Source organism: Aulonocara stuartgranti (genome assembly GCF_965226115.1).
Source record: "Aulonocara stuartgranti genome assembly, chromosome: 12".
NCBI classification, from domain to species: domain Eukaryota; kingdom Metazoa; phylum Chordata; class Actinopteri; order Cichliformes; family Cichlidae; genus Aulonocara; species Aulonocara stuartgranti.
In genome coordinates, this window is record NC_138948.1 from 13,390,587 (window position 1) to 13,412,660 (window position 22,074).

The 22,074-nt window shown below is 38.7% G+C and overlaps 2 protein-coding genes across 2 annotated transcripts in view; one reads left to right on the forward strand and one right to left on the reverse strand.

Annotated features, from left to right (window-relative positions):
* On the forward strand, positions 1-15,586 carry mapkapk5 (MAPK activated protein kinase 5). The gene is made up of 14 exons (XM_082554295.1): positions 1-948; positions 2,736-2,809; positions 8,148-8,223; positions 8,988-9,085; positions 9,200-9,308; positions 9,520-9,609; positions 10,064-10,159; positions 10,272-10,352; positions 10,445-10,632; positions 11,459-11,579; positions 11,722-11,852; positions 12,001-12,116; positions 13,405-13,509; positions 13,799-15,586. The coding sequence occupies exons 1-14, from the start codon at positions 913-915 to the stop codon at positions 13,891-13,893; spliced, it is 1,416 nt and encodes a 471-aa protein (XP_082410421.1). The 5' UTR covers positions 1-912; the 3' UTR covers positions 13,894-15,586.
* The window catches only part of ostf1 (osteoclast stimulating factor 1), a 17,149-nt gene continuing 9,414 nt past the window's right edge, over positions 14,340-22,074 (reverse strand). The window contains exon 10 of the mRNA XM_082554307.1: positions 14,340-19,717. Coding sequence (XP_082410433.1) covers positions 19,659-19,717 — 59 coding nt within the window. The 3' untranslated portion in view covers positions 14,340-19,658. The remainder of the gene's footprint in view (positions 19,718-22,074) is intronic.

The following is a 22,074-nucleotide window of genomic DNA, read 5'->3' on the forward strand; positions in this document are numbered from 1 at the left end:
GTATTCCTCTGGCAAGACCCCTATGGGATTAGCAAAACAGTCCAGAGATGCGGATATCTTTTGGCCACCGCTGAATGCAGTCTCCGATAACTCCTGTCATCTGCTATGTGTTGTTGCTGTTCCATACGCGTTCTGATAGTTATCACGGTCTGCTGAGAATTTTAACATCCCTGGCTTTGACTGGAGCAGGAAAACCGACGCGACTCGGTTAGCTCGTTACCTAGCGTGTCAGAAGGCTCGACGACATAATAGATTGTCCTGCTGCTGAGAACGCGGTGTGCTCTTCTTGTCAGATCAACCCAGGTGTCACCCAGTGTACTATCGCTAATTTTCAGAGAGTATCTTCGTTCCGCCGTATCGTTCACTGTTGTCTTTGTTATGTAATCGACTGCTTTCACCGTGAAATGTAGCAGCATACAGCAGCTTGGCCAGTCTTCAGTGTCTCCGCAGCGTTAGCAGAGCACTGCTCTCACTGCGCTGGCTAAAAATACCACTGTAAGGCCCCCCTGCTCGCTGCGCCTCCAAAAGTGCTGGACTTGTCCCTGTTGGACTTCTCTTTTCTGGTCACCTTGCTCGCAGTTTGCCACTCTACATGGTCACTACAGTGAATTTGAGACGACTGGTAGAGCGAGTCGGGCCCCGAGGTTGTGAGCCGAGCTGGTCTGATCTAACGTTAAATCGTACCAGCTGCTGGGCTTCAGTTTTCCAAAGGAACGGCACTCGGCTTTGGTTGCTCTGTAGCCGAGTATCATTTTGCCCCGATGGCCTTTTCCTGTTATAACTAGTAGTATAGAAAGCCTTGGTGAAGCCCGGGGTACTTTATAAAGGTCAGACAAGACACAAACGCTTCGTTTCCACTGTGTTCAGTCTGAGTTTGGGGAGGCAGACTTCATCTGTCCGGAGCACAAAACCATGTCGGAGGATAACAATGCAGACAAATTCATCAAGGTAACCTAAAATGACACTTCTTCTGCTTGGTTACTGGTCCACTCAAGTGATGGAAATATTATCTTTTTAAAGCTGTTGCTCAATGCATGCTACATGAAGAGCGCAGTTTTATCTTGTTTCATGAGACAGTCATAAACTCATATTTATTGACAGCAGATGAGTTTTATGTGTGATTTGCATGGCAGAAATGTTGAACATGTTTTAAAAAACATAATATTCATTTCTTAGTTTAAACCCATTTAACAATGGTCATGATCATTAACCAGCCTTACTTCCCTGCAAACTGGATCTGGGGTTTGTTCCTGGCTGGCTCCCCTCAGTGTGTCATTGCCTGGCATCTATGTCAACAGTAAAATGTGATCTGGAGTTGCCCTGGCCCCTGCTTTCATGGTTGGGCAAGAGGTACTCTAGAACTGGAGCACACGTTCGCTGAGTAGCTTTTTGCTTAACCCCGACTCTGTTTTATCAATTTCCTGGCTCATTAAATCAAATGCTGGGAAATAATCTTGCATGTTTCCTTGCTCCAGAAAAAAAAAGTATTAAAGCATTACAAATCTGCGTAGTTTTTGATCACTCGTCCTTCAAGTTGTGTGATTAAAGAACCCTGGACTCCCTCTTAAAGTGATGAGATCTGTTGACTTTGTTAGGTTGTGGGGGTTTGCTGACATCATTTGGGTCCCCTTAGAATGAAAAGTCACTGCAAATCAATAGAGTTGTTCTGTTGACTGCGTTTATCTCTTAGTGAAACCATATGGAGGGGTGTTTTTCCAGAATGACAGTGCTTCTGTCTTTTGGTTCAGTGAGTCACCAGTGATTCACTAAACCTCACATTCATCAAACATAGGGTTTGATGAGTGTGAACATCATGTGAATCATATGCTATGGCTTTCACAATCAGCAAGTCTAGTCCCAATTAAACAGCTATGGGAGATTTTGGCCGAATACTCCACCTCGACCAAATAAGAGGATATCTTTTTTTGGATTACTTTAATAGTGTCTTGACACGAAATCGCACTTTCCTGGTTGTCAAGCTGTAGTAAAACATTGTCAAGTGTTGCAACAGTTATATTTTAATCAGCCAATGTTCACATGTCCCAGAAAATTATGTTATAAGGAAAAGGGACTAATGCCAAAAATTTCTGGCCTCAAGTTTGGGGGTTTGTCAAAGAGAACTTGATTTGTTTTATTTTGATTTTTTTTAGTTGATTACTGAACTTGTGTGGGTGAACTTGTCTTTAAATAATTTATTTTGGCACCAGTAGTAGCAGCATGATTTTCCAGGTGCATTTGTGTTATAGCAGCCAAGCTGTCTTTTTTCTAAATCTTTTTTCTGTCAAGGAATGGTACTATTGTGAAACTAGAGCCCATAGATGTATAGCTATTACACCACCCAGTGTTAACACAGTAGGGTTAATGTGTTTCTTTCCATTTAGTATAATGTAACTAGTATCTGCAGTAGTCTTTTGAATATATGTTATGAATATAACATACAGTATGTATTATAATAAACATCATATTCTGTGTACTGGTATAATCACTGCCTGTGTATTGGCATTGATCAAATGTTTGGGGGGGGGGTTTAGTTTTTTTATACAGTATTTTCTTTTCTTTCTCGTGAGCTAATGATCATAAAGCATGACATACCCCGTGCTGACTGTTGTGAAAGGCACAGATGATTCATAAACTTAAGCCTAGGTCTTTTTTTTAACATTCCTGTCTACCACGGTGGTCTGCCTTTTCTTCAATGTTCTGATATACTATATGGTATTATTTTGTCTTTTTAACAGGAGACATCTATTTTGGACGAGTACAACATAAACTGGACACAGAAACTGGGAGCTGGCATCAGTGGCCCTGTCAGGTAAGTCTTTTTAAAAAGACTTTTCTTTATTCTTGACATTTTATCTTTTCTGCTGCAGTCTGTTGGTGCCAAAATGTGGAACGGGATTATTTTTCTTGAACTATGGCCAGTGTGAGGAGTATTACACAACCAGGAAACATTATCATGATATCTGTTTGTGATTGAGAAATCACCTTTTACCTGTGCTTCTGACGTCTATGGAAATGAGTTATTGTCATTTATTAGTGCTACAGAATCCCACAGGGAGAACTCTTAACACTTTTGGGTTAAACACAACTGTGAGAACGCAGTCAGCGTTAACTGAGGTTACAGTGTAGTTTTGTTTATCCTGAAAATAGATTATTGTGATTCAGAGTATTTTTAAGTAAAGTGATTTGATTGAAGAGGGTGGCAGAGATTGTTGTGTCCCCATGCAGTGCATGATTAAATCTATGTATACATCTGAGTCTCTGAATACACCGCAGAGTCGATGTCAGAGCTGATTTAGATTTATTTGTTAGCTGAGCTATTGACTAGACAAACACGTCTGTATGCATTTCTAGCGGTTCTCTTGCATTAAATTTGCTGTTGCACAGCCTGACCTTATCCTTGGCACGTTAACACATTAAAAATTATAAAAGGACCAGGTGCTTGTCACTTGCTTTAACTGACTGGACCTACTACTCGTGTGTAAGAACATTGCAGCTGGGAGCTTAAAATGTTTGGCACAGGCACGATTTCTGTTGTTTTTGGAGGTGGCTCAGTTGGCACAAGCACAGTCTATGTAATTGCAGCATGGTGGACTTGAATCCCACCCAATGCACGTATCCCTCAAAACCTCAGTGGAAGTCAGTTAAACTGGACTCATTATGTTTTCATTTTGTTATGTTCATGTACACCATATAATAATGGATTGGATTTATATAGCGCTTTTCAAGGCACCCAAAGCGCTTTACAATGCCACTATTCATTCACTCTCACATTCACACACTGGTGGAGGCAAGCTACGGTTGTAGCCACAGCTGCCCTGGGGCAGACTGACAGAAGCCAGGCTGCCATAGTGCGCCATCGGCCCCACTGGCCCACACCAGACTGTTACTGTTACCATATGAGAAAAAGTATTAGGCTACCTAAACATTACACCTAAAGGCGATTTTCTGACATCATATTCTATTAATATGAGGCATTAATATGAAGTTGGTCCCCATTTGTGGCTATAATAGCTTCCACAATTTTGGAAAGGATTCCTGCAAGATTTTGGGATGTGTCTGTGGGAATTTTTCACCCCACTCGTTTAAAAGAGCATTTATCAGATCAGACACTGAAGAATCCTTTGGTTACTGGTGTAACCCCAGTTCTCTGAAAACCAAGTGAGGTATCTCACTATGGGGAATGACCTCTGAATGACCATTCAGGCTCCACTACCACAACGTCAGAGCAATGACTTCAAGGACATGGGGTTTCCTGACCCCCTTTGTAACAGTCTCTAGCCCCCCACGAGAACCTGGAGTTCTTCAACTCCTAAGAGAAGCATGGAGAAGATGAGGAGGAGGATGTTATCATGGATATCATCAGAGATGATAATAATGAGAATGAGGATGATGCTATGCTGCCCTGGCATCTTGACCTGACAGCTCCATTGGCAGGGAAGCTAAGCCCTCTCCATCTCTCCTGCGAAGTCACTCTAAGTGAGATATGCAAGCATACGTCAATCAAGCTGTCCATTAGCTGGTCTATAGCTTCTAGTTTATCCCAAAGGTGTCAGGGCAGACAAGTTCTTTCATAGCAGAGTCAAACATTAAAACTCGAAAAATGGAACTAAGAGGCCCAGGTAGACCCCAGAAAAAATAGTCCCATAGCATTATTCTTCTTCCACCAAACTTAACACCTGGCATAGTGCAGTCAGGTCAGTAATGTTCTCCTGGCATTCTCCAAACCTAGACTTGTCCAGAGTCCAGTAGTGGTGTGCTTTACACCACTCCATCCAACACTTGGCATTGTGCCATAATGAGGTAAGTATGTGTGCAAGTAACCTCAGTTACTCAGTTCAGTTTCAGATGTTTTTGTCTCTACTCTTGCTTCTTTATGGCGTCAATGATAATATGGTCGTTTCAGGCATGCAGCTCTGGCTGTGAGCACAGCAGCTCCACACAGCTGCTCTGGAAGACAATCTGTTAGCAAGAGGCAGCCAGTCCAAAAGAAAGTTCCTTTAACAGGACGGTGGCCCTAAGCAGAGTTTGGGAGTTCAGCATTTGTGCCCATTTGTGCAGGTTCTTTTGGCATTGCAGAATGAAAGTTTAAAAATGCGTAGACATGCTGTAAAATACACAGCAGCGTGTGGGCATGGTAGGTTTCTTTCAAGCCTGTTGCACAAGCCTGTTGCGCCCATATTGATGGGAACAGTTGAGAGGGACAAGAAGCATGAAGTGCGAGAAGCGAGTGGAATACAACAAATGGTCAGACTCGCTGGGATTCAGTTCACAGACTCACTGTTAAAAGCATTACTACCCATGTGTTGTGTAAACTAACAGCTTAAAATCGTAATCCTCTTGAAGAAAGTGAGTTTATTTCCAATTCCTTGGCTTTGTTGGGTTTAGTCTAGCGGTGGATACACAAGGGATCAATTATAAAACATAGCAGTTTGCTTAAGTCGTCCATTTCCCTTCTATATTCCTCTAATTGTCTTCACACTGTAAAATGGGGAGTAATCGATCACAGGAAAGCTTATACCGCATATGAATAAGTAGCAATCACTGTTATAAATGACTCCTTTTAATATTAAAAATTAGTAAACGCTGCATTGCCCTGCTTCACTGGGATATCTGTTCACAGGAATGACTTTTAGATTCATTCTGTTTCTGCTGAACTTTACAGAGAGGCAGCAGCTCTGCCAGCAGATTTAAGTCTGTTTATGCTATACGCAGTCTTTTTAGTGCAGGTCTGTCTTGCTGATTCTAGTTAGATGCCAGTGGTAATATATCAGTGTCTGCCACTGACTTCTTCTGCTCATTCTGCACTTTGAGGCTATCATTAGTCTGGATCAAGCGAGAGCAATCTGTTATTACCCAATGTGTATATTTTTGGCCTTGAGTGATGAGAATACAGTGAAATTGACTCATCAGGCCACCATGTAAACATGCTGGTATGATTCATGCTATTTTTTTTGAGCAACTTTTACTCACCTCGTGTTTTATATTTCTAACTCGGTTTTTTGCTCGGAACTCTTATTACTTCCTTCTTACCTGCCTCCGTCTGCTAGCACATTCATGTCTTTTACTGTATCCCCCACCACCGGACTAATTCTGTCATTCATTTGGGAAGGTATTGGTTTCTAGTGAAGTGAACTTTGGCCAGAGCTGAATGTTTCTCCCAGTAATACTTTAATAGTGTAATCTGAGTTCAAAGTAAGTGTTTAAAGTGAATATTTGAGCCCCTGTAGATTAGAGGAGAGGGAAAGGGAGTTATTAGATTCTTCCAAAAATGAATTATGTATCTGCACGTTTCATATTTAATGAGTGTGCAGTTCAAAATGTGGATTGAGGAAACCCATTTCCAGGAGTTATTTACTTCATTTTATCCTTGTGACGATGAAAAATATGCATCCACAGATGACTTTTCCTTTGGTTTACTCTACATACAAAGATGCAGAGCAGATTCACCATTCCCACAACAAACTTTGATATTTACAAAATAAAGTAAATCCAGCTAGTCAGCTGATGTCTTCTCTGTGCTTCTGTTTGGCCTTATTTAATTCAACATCAGATCATATCCAGGCGGTATGTAGGAGTGTAATAGTCTAAAACACCACGTTAGCACACAGAAACTACCTTTACAACTTTAAAGTCTTTTAAATAAAATAAGAGCGCCTATGCAAATATAAATTCAAGCTTTACAGATAAAGTATTTACACATCCACAGATTATAAATATAAGTCCTAAAGTGATTAGTCTATTAACAGAAGAATATTTATTTTAAATAACATGCAAATAATTAGTTGTCTGCAGACAAAATATATATCTGAAACTAGGTCTGTGCAATATGACCAAAATCTCATATCCCGATATCAGAATTCTATCGTCCCGATACCGATATAAATCACAAAAATGTAACATTTTCTGTAAATTCTGTGGATCTCGGGCAGCTCGACTTGCGGAAAGTGTTTCCAGCTGCGCGTCATGTAGCTGGAGTCCAGTGTTTTAACAGATGCATGAAACTATACATTTCTAGACATAAGTTGTAACGGCCGCCGTTTTCTTTGTATTTATTACAGGCGTGCTGCGGGGAAAAGCCTGTTCTAACGTTTGAGTCTAAGGTTTATTTTTTTAGCACCTGGCGGCTCTTTTTTTACTTCTTATCCGTAAATAATCTGCTCTTTCACGTGATTCAGTTTATTTTGTAAAGTCTCAACAGGATCTTGAGCTTTATTGTGAAAGGTTTATGTGGAACATAAACAAGCGGACACGCGATGGTTTTAACGTCGTTGTTGCTAACGACAGCCACTACAGTGACCATCAAAATAATGAAAAAGTATTACCGTAAACAGTTTATTTTGCGACACCAAGGAACAAATGATAGCGTAAAATGAAACATAGACGTTTTTATATCGTCATCCGATATATATCGTTATATGAACAGCCCTATCTGAAACTGTAGATACTGTTGAATTATGTTTTTTATCTACTTTAAAGCTTTTTGTAAGGTGAAATGGCATCTCAAGTTAAAAGAAAAAGAAGTGTCCAGACATTGTCAGCCTACACATTGTCCCTCATTGATATCAGCTGTTTTGTTTAAGTAAAGGACACTGGACACTGGACACTGTCTGGCATTTTATTTGTTGTGGATTTGGGGAATGCAGTTTTATCTGACTGGACTTGATTGTAATCTTGTTTCTTAATCAGATAGGTAGATGGGAATGCTGTAAAATGCTTGGATGGTTGTTTTATGTGACATAGTGGTTTAATGATTTCACCTGTGACCTCATGTAGAGGAGCTGGTTGCAGGTATAAGAGAGGCGCCTTTTAATGATTTAGTGTGTTTATCAGGATGTTGTGAAAAGCTGGCAAGGCTTAAATCGTTTTCAGGTGAAACTGTAAATAATTAAGCCAATTTGCTATAAAGTTATGTCAATAACGTGTTAAAGAGTTTGCAGAGTTTTTAGGTTTTAATCTGAATATATTAGATCACGTAATACAGATGAGTGACAAGCAGAGCAACTGATTGTTAATAGAAACACCAGAAAATTAGAAAAGTCCTGTGAGTTTAGATATATTTAATTCCTGATTGTTAGCACAGGCACACATCTGACACATCTATCATGGTGCGTGGGGTGTTTGTCGATACTTGTTTTCTTTTTTTGCAGAGTTTGTGTGAAGAAGTCAACTCAGGAACGCCTGGCCCTGAAGATCCTTATTGATCGCCCCAAGGCCAGAAATGAGGTTAGAGGAAACACTGTCATGGCTGTGATTAATACCTGCTGTTTGTTGTCTGGGGCTGTGTCAGCATGCTTTGTTCTGCCTGCCTGTTATCAGTCTGTATTAATTCTGGTTTTGTTTGTTTTTTCTTCCTTGCTTCTCTTGTACTTCAGCCTGTTTGTATGAGCGCCTTTGTCTGCAACGCTGTCTCCCTGCAGTGAACAGTTTGTCTTAGCAGCCTCTCCGTGTCATTAGCAGCCCCGTGTTTTGATCAAGCAGCTTATGCAGCAGTTAAGCAGTGCAGTCAAAACAAGCTACACAGACTTGGTGTTGGCGTACTGTCTTTGTCTGTCTTGCAATCTGCTTTTTTCTGAGTCTGACACTGTATAATTTCCGATGGTCTAATTATTTAGAAGAATTCTTGGTATTTGCAGCTGCTTAATTTGCATTTACATTTGCAGAATTTGTCAATTTTTGGCATTCATTGGTAACGAATGTGCATTAGTTGACTCATCTGCTTAATAAAACCAGTAAAGCAGTGGAAACGTGTAATAAAATGATTTCTGTGTCAGCTTTGATGTAGTTTAAACATTTGAATACTAATAGATGTCATTGATCTCACATTAAATTTCTCTTTTTGCCTGGGAAGTGCCGACACTGCACATCAGAGTGACTGTACTGATGATATGATGCTATTCTCTGTTGCAATGACTTTAACCTGGCTTAAACATGGAGAATTTAAACTTAAGAGAGTTACTCTAAATTCACTTTGCTTGTTTTCTCTCCAGGTGCGTCTCCATATGATGTGTGCCAACCACCCAAACATAGTGCAAATCCTGGAAGTTTATGCCAACAGTGTTCAATTCCCCCATGAATCCAGCCCAAGGTGAGGCGCTCAGTCTGTTTTTGTAGGATTCAGTGAATCTCTTGTCATAAAAGAAAGAATTTAACATATCTCCATCTCCTGGTTTTCACGGTTTCCTCCAATCGTTCTTCACAGAGCGAGGCTCCTGATTGTTATGGAAATGATGGAGGGTGGCGAGCTGTTCCACAGAATCAGTCAGCACAGGCACTTTACTGAAAAGATGGCCAGTCAGGTCACCAAACAGGTAGGTGAACAGACCTAACTGTGGTCCACCTTTATCTTGTGTTTTATGACATCGTCTGTCTTTTCCTTTAAAGCTGCAGTAACATGTCACACAGCCTCGCCTTGTCATTACTACCTGCTGTTTGGATTAAGTGGCACACACCAGTTCAACCCTAGGCTGTTTTTAATAAATCTATGGATGGTGTCTCAGTTTTATGTCTCCCTCCCTGTAGATCAGCCAAGCGTTGGAGCATTGTCACTCTCTAAATATTGCACATCGTGACCTGAAGCCAGAGAACCTTCTCTTCAAAGATAACTCTCTGGTAAGCTCCTGATGCTGCGTTGTTGCACACACAGATGTAAATACTGCAGTTTTGAAGTAACGTTAAAGCTGCCACAGCCAATTACTTTTAGCTAATTAATTATTTATACAAAATACAGAATGAAATGCAAAAGAGTAGAAGCTTTGCTAGACTTTTCAACACAGTGGATCAAAGGGTTTTTTTGGGGGGTTTTTTCTCTCAGACTATATCTAGCAGAGTTTGGCAAAGATAATGTAGAATTAGAAAATCTGCAGTGGCTGTGACAGACTTGGAAATCAATTCTGCTCTGGCAGCAATTTCAGTAATGTCCCAAAGGTGTTCCAGCTAAGAAATCCCATCAAGTGAAACTCCGTGAAGCCCCAGAGAAAATATCTTACATGAAGTTGCTAATAAAAAGTTTTTATGCTCAAAACATATTCGTATCTCTCATTCGGTGATTCTGTCTGTTCTGCAGGATGCACCTGTGAAGCTGTGTGACTTTGGCTTTGCCAAAATCGACCAAGGAGACTTGATGACCCCTCAGTTTACTCCTTACTACGTAGCACCTCAGGTTAAAAAAAAAAAGATGCACTTGCTTTCTCATTCCACTGACGGCTGACACATCATTAACGACTGAATGCATCATATCTTAATGATGTATTCTGGCCCTGTTTTCTGTACAGGTACTTGAGGCTCAAAGAAGGCACCAGAAGGAAAAGTCTGGAATTATACCTACCTCACCCACTCCTTACACCTATAACAAGGCAAGACTCATATCTGGGATTCCTGCTGCAGGTGCGTCAGGCCTGGTTCACTGGTGAATTATTTTTTTAAAAGGTTTCTTTTCTGTCTACAGAGCTGTGACTTGTGGTCTCTCGGTGTGATTATCTACGTAATGCTGTGTGGCTACCCTCCGTTCTACTCCAAGCATCACAGTCGCACCATCCCAAAGGACATGAGGAAGAAGATTATGACCGGCAGCTTTGACTTTCCCGAAGACGAGTGGAGCCAGATCTCTGAGATGGCCAAGGACATTGTACGCAAGTAAGTCTTCTTCCTATTTCTATTCTTTGTCTACCTACAGGATTTTTTTCTATAACCTAATAGATTATCACACGTCCTTCATTATGAAACGATTTCAGACCTCAGTCACCTTTTTCTTAAATATTAAGTTTGTATGTATCAGAGTTCAGATGAGCAGCTCCAACATGAGAAATAAATGGAAAATCGGGGTGCCACTTTAGCTCTCTGAGGGCACAGGGCTGGGTTTGTCTTCATATGATATTTCCAGCTTCCTGTTGTTTCTCTACTCTCCTATCACAATAAAAACTAAAAAAAAGCCTTCAAATGATCTAAAATAAATAAATGACCAAAATAAAATTAGATTAAAATAGTCATTCACGCCAATAACACTCTGCACAAGTTTTGCTTTTTGCCATGAAAACTCTTTTAAATGTCCTTCATTGTCCTTTGTGACCTTTTCTTTATAATTGAAGAAAACTGAAGAATCACATGACCCCCATCAAGCCCCCCCCCCCCCCCCCCTTTTTTTTTTTTTTGTGAGTAGGCACAGAGCCTAATAACAACGAGACTTTGCAATCCCTACTGTCGTAACCATTATCTCTGATTTATGGTTTAGGTTTGTCAATCCAGTTGATGCAAAGAATACCTGACTTTGTCCAGCATATTTTGTAGTACACCCCTCAGCAGACTCATTAACTCTCCTGTCATCTTGTTTACCCCATATTGCCTTCCTTTTCTCCTCTGTCTTCCTTGTGTTTATTCGTCCCATCCCTCTGTTAGTCTCACTCATTCACTCTTTTTCTGACCCACATGTATTTTCTGTTGCCTCTTTGTTTCCTCCCTGCAGGCTGCTGAAGGTGAAGCCAGAGGAGAGGCTGACAATCGAGGGAGTCTTGGCTCATCCTTGGCTTAACTGCACCGAGGCTCTTGACAACGTGCTGCCCTCGGCACAGATGATGATGGATAAGGTGAGTGCATTGCGTCAGTGATCTGACTGGCAGAGGAAACTGCTAAATGAGTATTCTTAATTATTATAATATAACAGACGTATAGCCCTCCTTAGGCAGAAATTTAGATACCAGCTTTGACTGTCCTCTTTCTGCTTCCCAGGCGGTAGTTGCAGGGATTCAGCAGGCCCACGCAGAGCAGCTGGCCAACATGAGAATTCAGGATCTGAATGTCAGCCTGAAGCCCCTAAACTCTGTCAACAACCCAATCCTCAGGAAGCGGAAACTTCTAGGGTATAGTTGCTGTTTTGTTTTTTTTTTCTTTGTGTGTGTGTGTATCCAAAGTTTTTTTCATTTATTTGGAAGTCCTTGTATTTAAAAAAAAAAGAAAAAGAAAAAAAAAAGATCTGCTCTGAAATATGTTTTTCTGTCCATGTTGCAGCCCAAAGCCCAGTGACAGTTTCTTCATTCACGACCCAGAAAACGGAGGGGAAGACTCCAACGTAGCACTGGAAAAATTACGAGATGTCATTGCACAGTGTATACTACCACAAGCTGGTCAGTAAACCCACGCCGGTATACAACTAGCATTTTAATGAAGAAGTATGAAAAGTTGTGCTGGCTTGTTGAGTTTGGTGTCTGTTTTTCACTTCAATTCAACTAAGAAGCATTTTGGCAGTCTGTGATGAAAAGTAAACATAAGAACTGCCAAAGTACAGAGGAACAGATGATCAGCTAAGCTTTTTTTTTTTTTTTTCCAAACCTTTAATTGGTTGTAACGTAACTTGAAAATGCAGAGAAACTCACTGATTTTTGAACATTTATGACTAATAATTGCTGGAATTCTAATCAGGCTGTATAAGGTTATAGACACTCACTGACCACTTTATTAGGTACACCTTTCTAGTATTTTGTTGGACCTTGTTTTTTCCTCCAGAACTGCTTTAATTCTTCATTAATTGTTCAGCAAGGTGCTGGAAACATTCCTCAGAGATTTTGGTGCATTTTGACATGATGGCATCAAAGAGTTGCTGCAGATTTGGCATGATGGATGTGCAGGCAGCAATCTCTTGTTCCACCTCAAAGGTGCTTTATTGGACTGAGATCTGGAGACTGTGCAGGTCCTCTGAGTATAAAGAACTCATTGTCATGTTTAAGAAATCAGTTGGGGCTTTGTGACATTAAGCTGCTGGAAGCAGCCATTGGAAGATGGGTACACTGTAGCCATAAAATCATGGATATCATGAGCAGTAACACTGCTGTAGGCTGTGTTAAACTGATGCTCACTTGGTATTAAGGGAGCTAAAGTGTGCCAATAAAATATCCCCCACATCTTTACATTGTTCAATTTTGGTGAGCCTGTGTGACTTACAGCCTCTGTTTTCTGTTCTCAGCTGATGTGATTGGCTCCAGGTTTGGTTTTCTGCTGATGTAGCTCAACTGCTTCAACATTTGACATGTTGTGTATTCAGAGATGCTCTTCTGCATACCTTGGTTGTAACGAGTGGTTATTTGAATTACCGTTGCCTTCCTGTCAGCTCAAAGCTGTCCGTCTAGCATCAACAAGGCATTTTTTAGTCTCTGTAAACGCCAGAGATGTTAGTGTGCGAAATCACTTTCCTTCCCTGTGACTAATTTTTTTTGCTTCCATGTGATTGGCTGATTAGATATTTGCATTAAGGAGGAGTTGAATAGGTGTACCTAACAAAGTGGCCATGGATAGTGTACATTAAAGTCTATATGGAGTCTGCTTGTGATTTTTTTCTGTTGACAATGTTGCACATCTCTCAGAGAGGGGAAAAAAACAACAACTTCTGAAGTTAAAAAAATAATAATTTTTGTGCAGGAGAGAACGAGGATGAGAAGCTGAATGAAGTGATGTATGATGCCTGGAGGTTCAACAGAGACTGTAAGCTGCTGAGGGATGGCCTGCAGGGGCTCAGTTGGGACGGTCAGTGTTGCTTGCTCTCTCTAAAGTCATCCATGTTTTTTTTCATTCACTTTTCAGGTGTGAGCTTATGTGTGGTGAATGAATAGCTTATTGCAAAGATCAGAAAAGACTGTATAAACAATATCGCTGCACCCCTAATTATTCAAATTGACAAAAATCTACAGAAACCAGATTAATTGTCTCTGTTATTATAAGATTAGGGGGAAAAGACTAAGCATGGCTCTCATTTAGAAGTGTAATTTTATTGTTACCAGTTACCAGATCCTTAACCAGCAGATTTTCATTGCAGGACGAGCCTTCTCCGATAAAGTCGACCGCTTGAAGTTGGCTGAAATAGTGAAACAGGCCATCGAAGAGAAGACAAATCTCCAAGAATCTCATTAGCAGCTGCTGTCTTTCTATCTTCTTTTTATATTGTTTGTTATTACCCTTTTTAACTCATATCTGTAAAAAAGCTTTTTTATGTATAAATTTTTTTTCTTTTCGTAAATTTACTTGCAAGATTTATTGTCAAACTGTTGCAAGAGCTATTGTACAGCTGTAGATATATTTCAAAGATGACTCATTGGTACTATAAAAAATTTTTTTATGGATACTTGCAAAGAACGTGGGGAGAAAAAAACCAACAACTATATTTTCATTTTTGCAAAAAAAAAAGAAAAAAAAAAAGCAAGACCAAAAAAATGAAAATCTGTGAAAGAAATTATTTTCTGGGAGGAAATTTTTATTAGCTGTTTGTCCAGCTTATTCAAGATGTCATGTGTTTTATCCCAGTTATTTCATTTTATTCTATTTTATGTTATTTTATTTTAACCTTGCTAAGGAATGTATTTATTTAAACAAAATTCCATTATTTTATACCTTACTCGTAGGTTGGGGTCCGAAAGTTGACAGAAGCACTCTACAATGTGATTTTGTTCTTCCACACACCTTTAAAATCTCACGCTAGAGAGAAATGGTCTGAAGCTTTGGGTTTTCCGTCGTCTCGTGCGTCTTTCCCTCGACCTTTGTTGTTTAGAGGTTGGGGAGAAGCAGAAATGCGGGTAAAAGAAGGCATCATAAATCAGAAAAATGGAGGCAGATTTGCTCATTTTTTTTCACAGTACCTCTCTTCCAACTAAATTTATTAGTTATTAAATCGTTTGAGCCAAAAAAATAAAATCTGAATACCTTTTTTATGAGCTTTAGTTAAGACGTTCTCAGACTTTTTCAAAGCCCCCCAAAAATCCCCCCCCCCCCCTTTCAAAAACATTAATAAAAGTAACAATGTGTTTTTCTGATTTCTGATGGTTTGGATGAGAGTCCACTGTTTTATTTCAAGTTGTTTATCTGTGAAACTGACACAATCTCTGCTGCTTTCACGTCACAGTTGTATCTGCTGGAATTTAGACCTGCATAGTTAATATTTGAACTCTTTCCTAGCAGGAGTGGTTGTTACTTGAGCTCAAAGAAACACACACACAAAAGAAACCCCCCTGGTGATTTTGGTCCAGTGTGGTCTTAGACCAGAGCAGATCAGGGGGGAAGGACTGGATTTCAGTGTTGTAACTTGATGTTCAACTGAATGTGCAATAGGGGCTATAATGTGATCATGCCCCCCCCCCCCAATGCATGTACATACTGAGACCGTACTTATCTAATGTGTCAGTATTACTGTTTATCAGAGGCCTTCCATGTTTCATGTCATTTCATTTCAGAGGTTTGAATACCCAGAAATGTCCCCACATCCTCACCCTTAAGGTGTGATTAATGTCATATTGTTAGTTGACTGGTCAGAGTGAAATCTTCACTACACTGTTTGACTCTTGTGGTCTACTCATATCTAACAATAATATCCTTTAAAAGAGGCGTTTGGAGAAAGGGTTCCTCTTAAGGTGTTTGAATGAGGCCACACTGAGTTTGCTGAACAGCTGGAAATGTTTATTTTGTGTTTTGGAAAACCTTGTCTGTCCTGAGATAATTCTTTGATGAAGTCTTTTACAGAACTTTTTCTGTGAACATAAATTCTTGTCAAGATTACTGCATTAACTATGTGATCTTCATTAAAAAGAAGTGTTTCTTCTGAGTAATTTGCAAACACTGGTGCAATATATCATCACTGTCATCTCTGCTCTCTCTGACTTTTTCCTCCCCTTTTTTGGGGGGACATGGTCAGATTTTAAACTCATTGCATTATCATAAAAAAAAGCATAGTTTCAGCCTAAATGTCTGCTTTTCTTAATATTTATTTCTTTGGAGGCAGGAGATGGCAATCATGTTGAAAGCTGATATTTTTCACACTGTTTAAAACTGATACGAACAAAAAAGTGCAAGTCTTCCTTTTTATGTCTGTATTCTAATTTAGGTGGCGTCGACAATTGGGTGGGATCATTTTCACTTTCTTTCAGTTCGCCTTAAAGCTTAATGATAACCACAGCTTGTGTTTAAAAAGGCCTTATTCAAGTTTCACACTCAAATGTGCCTTGTTTGAAAGGGCGGCATCTCCATCCTTTACTTAGTTGGAAATAATTGACAGGAAGTAGAAGCTTCTGGCTGTAATTTGCTGGGTTTTTTTATATGAAAATATGAAGGTTATGGATTTGACAACACAAATTAAAGTAGCACCATATTAGCAGAAAAAAAGTGTCCTTTGGAAAAAGATTTTTTTTTTTCTTCTAATACCTGAAAGATTAGATTAGTTTGTAAAATGCTCCACTGGGTATGTTTACACAGCAACAAGTTCTGCCCACAGATGCCTCTAAAAGTAAAAAAATAGGTCTCGAATCTGATGTGTTTTTGAAAAAAAAAAAAAAGTTTAAGAACCTAGTTTCCCCTTCACACAGGGTGCTTTATGTGTTGTAGAGTCTACAATGTAGACCATTTATGTAACCAATGGGCTCAACTGGTCGCCTGTAACGGCCTGAACCGCAGTCTGACAGAAACGTCACGGAAAATGAGGAAATGTGGTTTTTGCATTTTCAGAACAAGAGTATCAGACTCATCTTTGCTCATAAGTGACTTACAGCTCAAGTGGGCCGCCTGCATCGCTGAAGCTTCTGACTAATTGTTCCCCTTTCTTTTTGTGAAGAGCAGTTTCAGTACATTCAGGTTATTGCTAATGATCTATTTATAAAACTGATGATGCGCAAACTGAAACATCTTTAAGAAAAATGGTTGTTTTTCCACATTCAGACTAATGATGATTCAGATGGACAATAACACTTTCATCATTGTTTATTCAGAACGTTTTGCTTACCGGTGCAAAAGAAAATGACAACCTAAAATTAATGTCTTCTTTGCAAATTTCACACTTGGAAAAGTTATGCAACAAGCCTGATTGGATCCTTTGGCAGGCTGGTTCTGGCCTGTGGACCATAAGTTTGACACCCTTGCTTTAAAAAGAGAGATGAAAAGTGTGTTTTAGTAAGTCTTACAAGTACTGCTACTTTAAATCCTGCAGAATTTCTAGAGCTTCTTGAAAAGAGTGGACATGATTTGGGTTTTTTTTTTTATTTGACTGTGTGAACCTGTGTAATTAATTTATAAATATATACATATATGTATGCCTCTGTGTGTGGTTCACTATGAAGAACCTTCTTTGTATCTCTGGAGGTCAATCAGAGCTTCTTTAATGGCTTCCACAGATAATGTGGAATCCACAGATAGCATCATTTGTATCTTTTGCTACCTGACAGTGAGCCGTGTATTTATTACCAGTTTTTTACTGTGAAGTCAAGGCATGCATCTTTATATTGATAGTTCTAGGAGTGAAGCGCAGTCCTGCTGAGACACCATTTACATGCTGTTTGCTGCTCGGTGTTACTAAACATCCTGCTGGGTAGATTTTTTTCAAAGAGACTACATTCTTTTACCACTCAGCTGCAGAAATATTTTATTAAATATTAGGTAAAATCTAGTTTTCATCTGCTCTTCCTTGTCTGCTGAATGAAGATAAATTAGTTTCATAATTTTATATAAGGAAAAAGGACAACATTTCTTTAAAAAAAAGCAAAAACGTTGTCCCAGCAAAGAATAATCAAGTCCTAAAAGAATACAAAAAAGAACCAACTCATTCAAAAAAAGAAGAATTTTCTTTTTCAGCTCTTGATTAAATAAAAGCAGTTGCTTCCCTTTCTTCTGCTGTATAGGAAACATGTTCAGTAACTGTTTGGTTTATTTATTTATTTTTGCATTTGGCATTGAATGGATGTAGAAAAACAAAGTTCTTACTATATCAGGAGGAAACTGAGGAAGAACACGATGTCCTGGTTCTGCTCTACCTGTCCTCTTAGTTTCTCCGGTCCTGCAGTCATGTAGCATGAATCCCTCATCAAAGACTTGCTGTATTTTTGGGTTCTTGTATTTTTTGCCTTTGTGGAATGTCATCAACATGCCGACTTTGTAATAAAGGAAATCTTTAACTTTTATGAATTTATTTATGTTGGTCTGAGGAAACTTTTTGGAACATGTTCTTTATTGGATTATTATAATTATTAGAGTTTACAACCTTATTACATGTTTTCACATGTGCATTTAGTAATGAGAGGAATTTGTTTGGATGAGAGGCTATGAGTAGTTAATTACACTCACTGCTCACTTTGAGTATGCCTTAGTACCGTACATAGTTGGACACCCTTTTGCCTTCTGAGTTGCCCTAATTCATCATGTGGTTCATAAGTTGCCAGAAACATCCCTCGGAGATTTTGGTCCATTTTCAGATGATGATATCGTACAGCTGGTGCCGCAAATCCATAACGTGAATCTCCCGTTCCACTACATACTGTGTTGAGCAACCATCAGAAGACAGGTACACATAACGTTCAACAATTTATTAATAATAATACTTAGACAGGCTGTAGTGTTTAAATGATGCTCAGTTGGTCATAGGCTAATAAATTATCCCCCACACTTTTCCGAACTGCATGATTGAGCCACATTCAAAGTTTCTTCCCCGTTGTGATGCTCAGTGTGAATGCAGACCGTGTCTACATGCAGAGTTGCTGCCGTGTGACTGAAGGATTTGATACCTGTGTTAAAGCTGAAGAAGTGTACCCAATAAAGTGGTCAGTAAGTACATAATCCCACTGCACTGCTTCTGTCAAGACACATTTCTCTATTTTCTTTCAAAAATATCCATTCAGTGTACATTATAAGTTAAAAAAATCTTTATTTGAGATTGAAGAAAGAGCAGACAGAAATCCTGAACAGTCCTCTTAAGAAATTCATAACCTCTGAAGACAAACATGTTCACACTGAAGAAGAGAAAAACAACCGCAAACACTCGCACGAATTTACATTTAAGGCACTTTTCCCCCTCAATCTGTTAGAAAGCAGCAATAAAACCAGAAATATGCTCACAAGATGGAAATCAAAAGCTTGAAAGAGTTCAGAGTAATGTTTAGTTTACATGAGGAATATTATTTTTAATTACAGTGAGCTGAAAGCAGGCTCTTAACAGCGGTGGAAATGTTATAAAAACACAAGCAGTATAGAGTTCAACAAGTGAGTTTACTGCTAGATGAGATGCTTACACATACTCCGGCCACATTAAGCCCATTTATGCACATCGGTTGCATGCATAATTTAAGTGTTGAGAATATATGTGGGGAAATCTATTAGGGGGGAAATGTTGGAGCTAAATACATGTTTAATAGTCTTCCTAATGTACATAAAGGTTTGTAGTTGTGGTAATGTGTTTCCAATTCCTTCTGCTCATGTTTGTAGTTCAGCAATTTAAGTGGAGCTTGAAAAACTTAAGTAGAAACACACCAGATCAATGTTTAATCTGCATTGGCACTTTAATAGGTTAAACATAAGCTGTATGTTTGGAATGTGTTTCTAAGAGTTTTGGTCCCTTTTCTGCTACTACATATACTCTGCCCTTCAGCCCACAGTGCACAATCGATCCTCCAAGACAAATCCCCCACGTGTGGAAATCCACTCGGGGTAGAAAAAGCAGGCCAACTGTAAAACACACTAATTCAAAGCTCAGAGACTCGCACTGAAGTGAGGCTGAGGGCAGAGGAGTGAGGTGTTTGAACAAAATAACTGAACTAAAATGAAGTTACAGTTACACAGCAATTCCACTTTAGGTCCTGTAATAAGACTCTGCAAGGATCACGAGCCCCAAACCCAATGGAAGACAGAGGTAATGGTTTAATGGGGCCAGCTCAGTCAGAGTCCTCATCGTCCAAATACTCTTCAGCATTGCTGTGTATGCGGGTGGTTTCTGCAACACAGGAAATGGATAGTTAATGACAAACATACTGCACTATTTTTACATATTATGTGTAACTGCATCATCTCTGTACACTTCATGTCTTTCCTCAACTGACGAATGGGGGGGGGGGGGGAGAAATAATATTTTTTTATATATTATATTTTTTTTTATATATATATATATATATATATATATATATATATATATATATATATATATATATATATATATATTTATATTAGGGGTGCAACGATACACAAAATTCACGGTTCGGTTCGATACTTTGGCGTCACGGTTCGATATTTTTTCGATACAAAAAAATGTTCATGCCTTTTTAATTTGTCATTATTAAAATTATAAATATATATTTTAACTCAAAAGTACAGTTTTTAAATTTAACCCTAACCCTTGTGCGTGTTTTTTATTTTGACAGCGAATGCGCACCTGCGGACCACTTATGTGCAGCCCTGGTTATATAGCTCGTCATATTGCAGCCACAGAAATTCTTTTGTCCATGAAACCATAAAGCTGCACTTTCTTTTTGCCTTATAGTCTGATTTGTCATAACTTCTCCATTTTGTGGTAAGCTTTTCTTTGGCTGTCACTTCTTCACCCTGACCTGTCTTATTTGGCTCAGCAGAACTAAAATATATATACTGCTACTTTTACACACGACTCACATAAGCTCAGCGATTCTCTGCGCGATCAACCTCTCACATGTTTAAGCTTGCTGCGGGAGATTTCACTTGTCATGTTTGCATAGTAAGCTAACGATTAATAAGACGATGTCAGAGGAATTGGTGCACAAATTATCATCACTCACAGATCAGTGCTGTCATTGCAAAGTGAAAGCAAAAAAACAAGCGCAAATTCAAACGCGATTTCAATATGTCACATATTGACAGTGGCTCACCGATGCCAATGACATAATTACCCAGCTACATTTCTGAAAGAATGCAAAAGCATTGACATATATTTTTCCTACAATAGCCCGACGGGCAGGGCAGAGAGATTTTTGTAGCCCGACTGGAAAGATCGCTAGCTCCGGGACGTCGGGCTAGCGATTTTGCAAGCCCTGTATCTGATTGAGGAATCAGTCATCTTTGGAAAAGAGAGTTTATTACAGAGAAATGTCTCTTTCCAAAATAAAAGCTATACTATCCGCTTCTTCTGGGCTATATTCTCAGCAGCATAAGGAGAATCACGTGCTAACAGCTGTCTAAATGACTCGGCTAAAGTTAGTAGCATGCTTGTTGTTTTTGTCTTTGCACTAGGATGATGTCGGTGTAAATGTGCAGTCATATTCGTTGTGTTCCCACTAGTGCTTTCAGGTTAATCTCGTTGAAATGACCTTAACGCCACAACACGGCAAATCTCCGTTAACGAGCTACCGCCGATCGCCCGTGCATGGGGCTAGACGGCCAACACGTTAACGAGCTAACTGCGCTAACACACTAGTTCACACCAATGTAATTAAGCATTGCATGGCACATCCAACATACTGTTTTACTTTAGTCCATGACTCGCTTGCCTTCAGGGTCATACGTCACATGAAAACCAAAATAATTCCAAACGCCAGATCTGAATGAGGGTGGGGGAGGTCCATCTTGCAAGGGGAGCTTAACTTCTGTCTCGCTAGCTTGCCCTGCGCTCTTCCTCCTGACTATGCTGTCTGTGTTGGGCGCTCAGTGGATCTGCGCTCGACAGTGCAGCCTAGGCGGAGTAGTCGAACGCAGATTCACTGAGCGCGATCGATCGATAGATATATATATATCTCTATATATCTCTATCTCTCTCTCTATATATATATCTATATATCTCTATATATATATATCTCTATATATAGAGAGAGATAGAGATATAGAGAGAGATAGATATATATATAGAGATATATATATATATATATATAGAGATATATATATATATATATAGAGATATATATATATATATATAGAGATATATATATATATATAGAGATATATATATATATATATAGAGATATATATATATATATATAGAGATATATATATATATATATAGAGATATATATATATATATAGAGATATATATATATATATATATAGAGAGATATAGATATATATAGATATATATATATATATATATATATATATATATATATATAGAGATATATATATATATATATATATATATAGAGATATATATATATATATATAGAGATATATATATAGAGATATATATATAGAGATATATATATATATATATATATATATATATATATATATATATATATATATATATATATATATATATATATATATATATATATATATATATATATATATATATATATATATATATATCTATAGAGATAGATATATCTATAG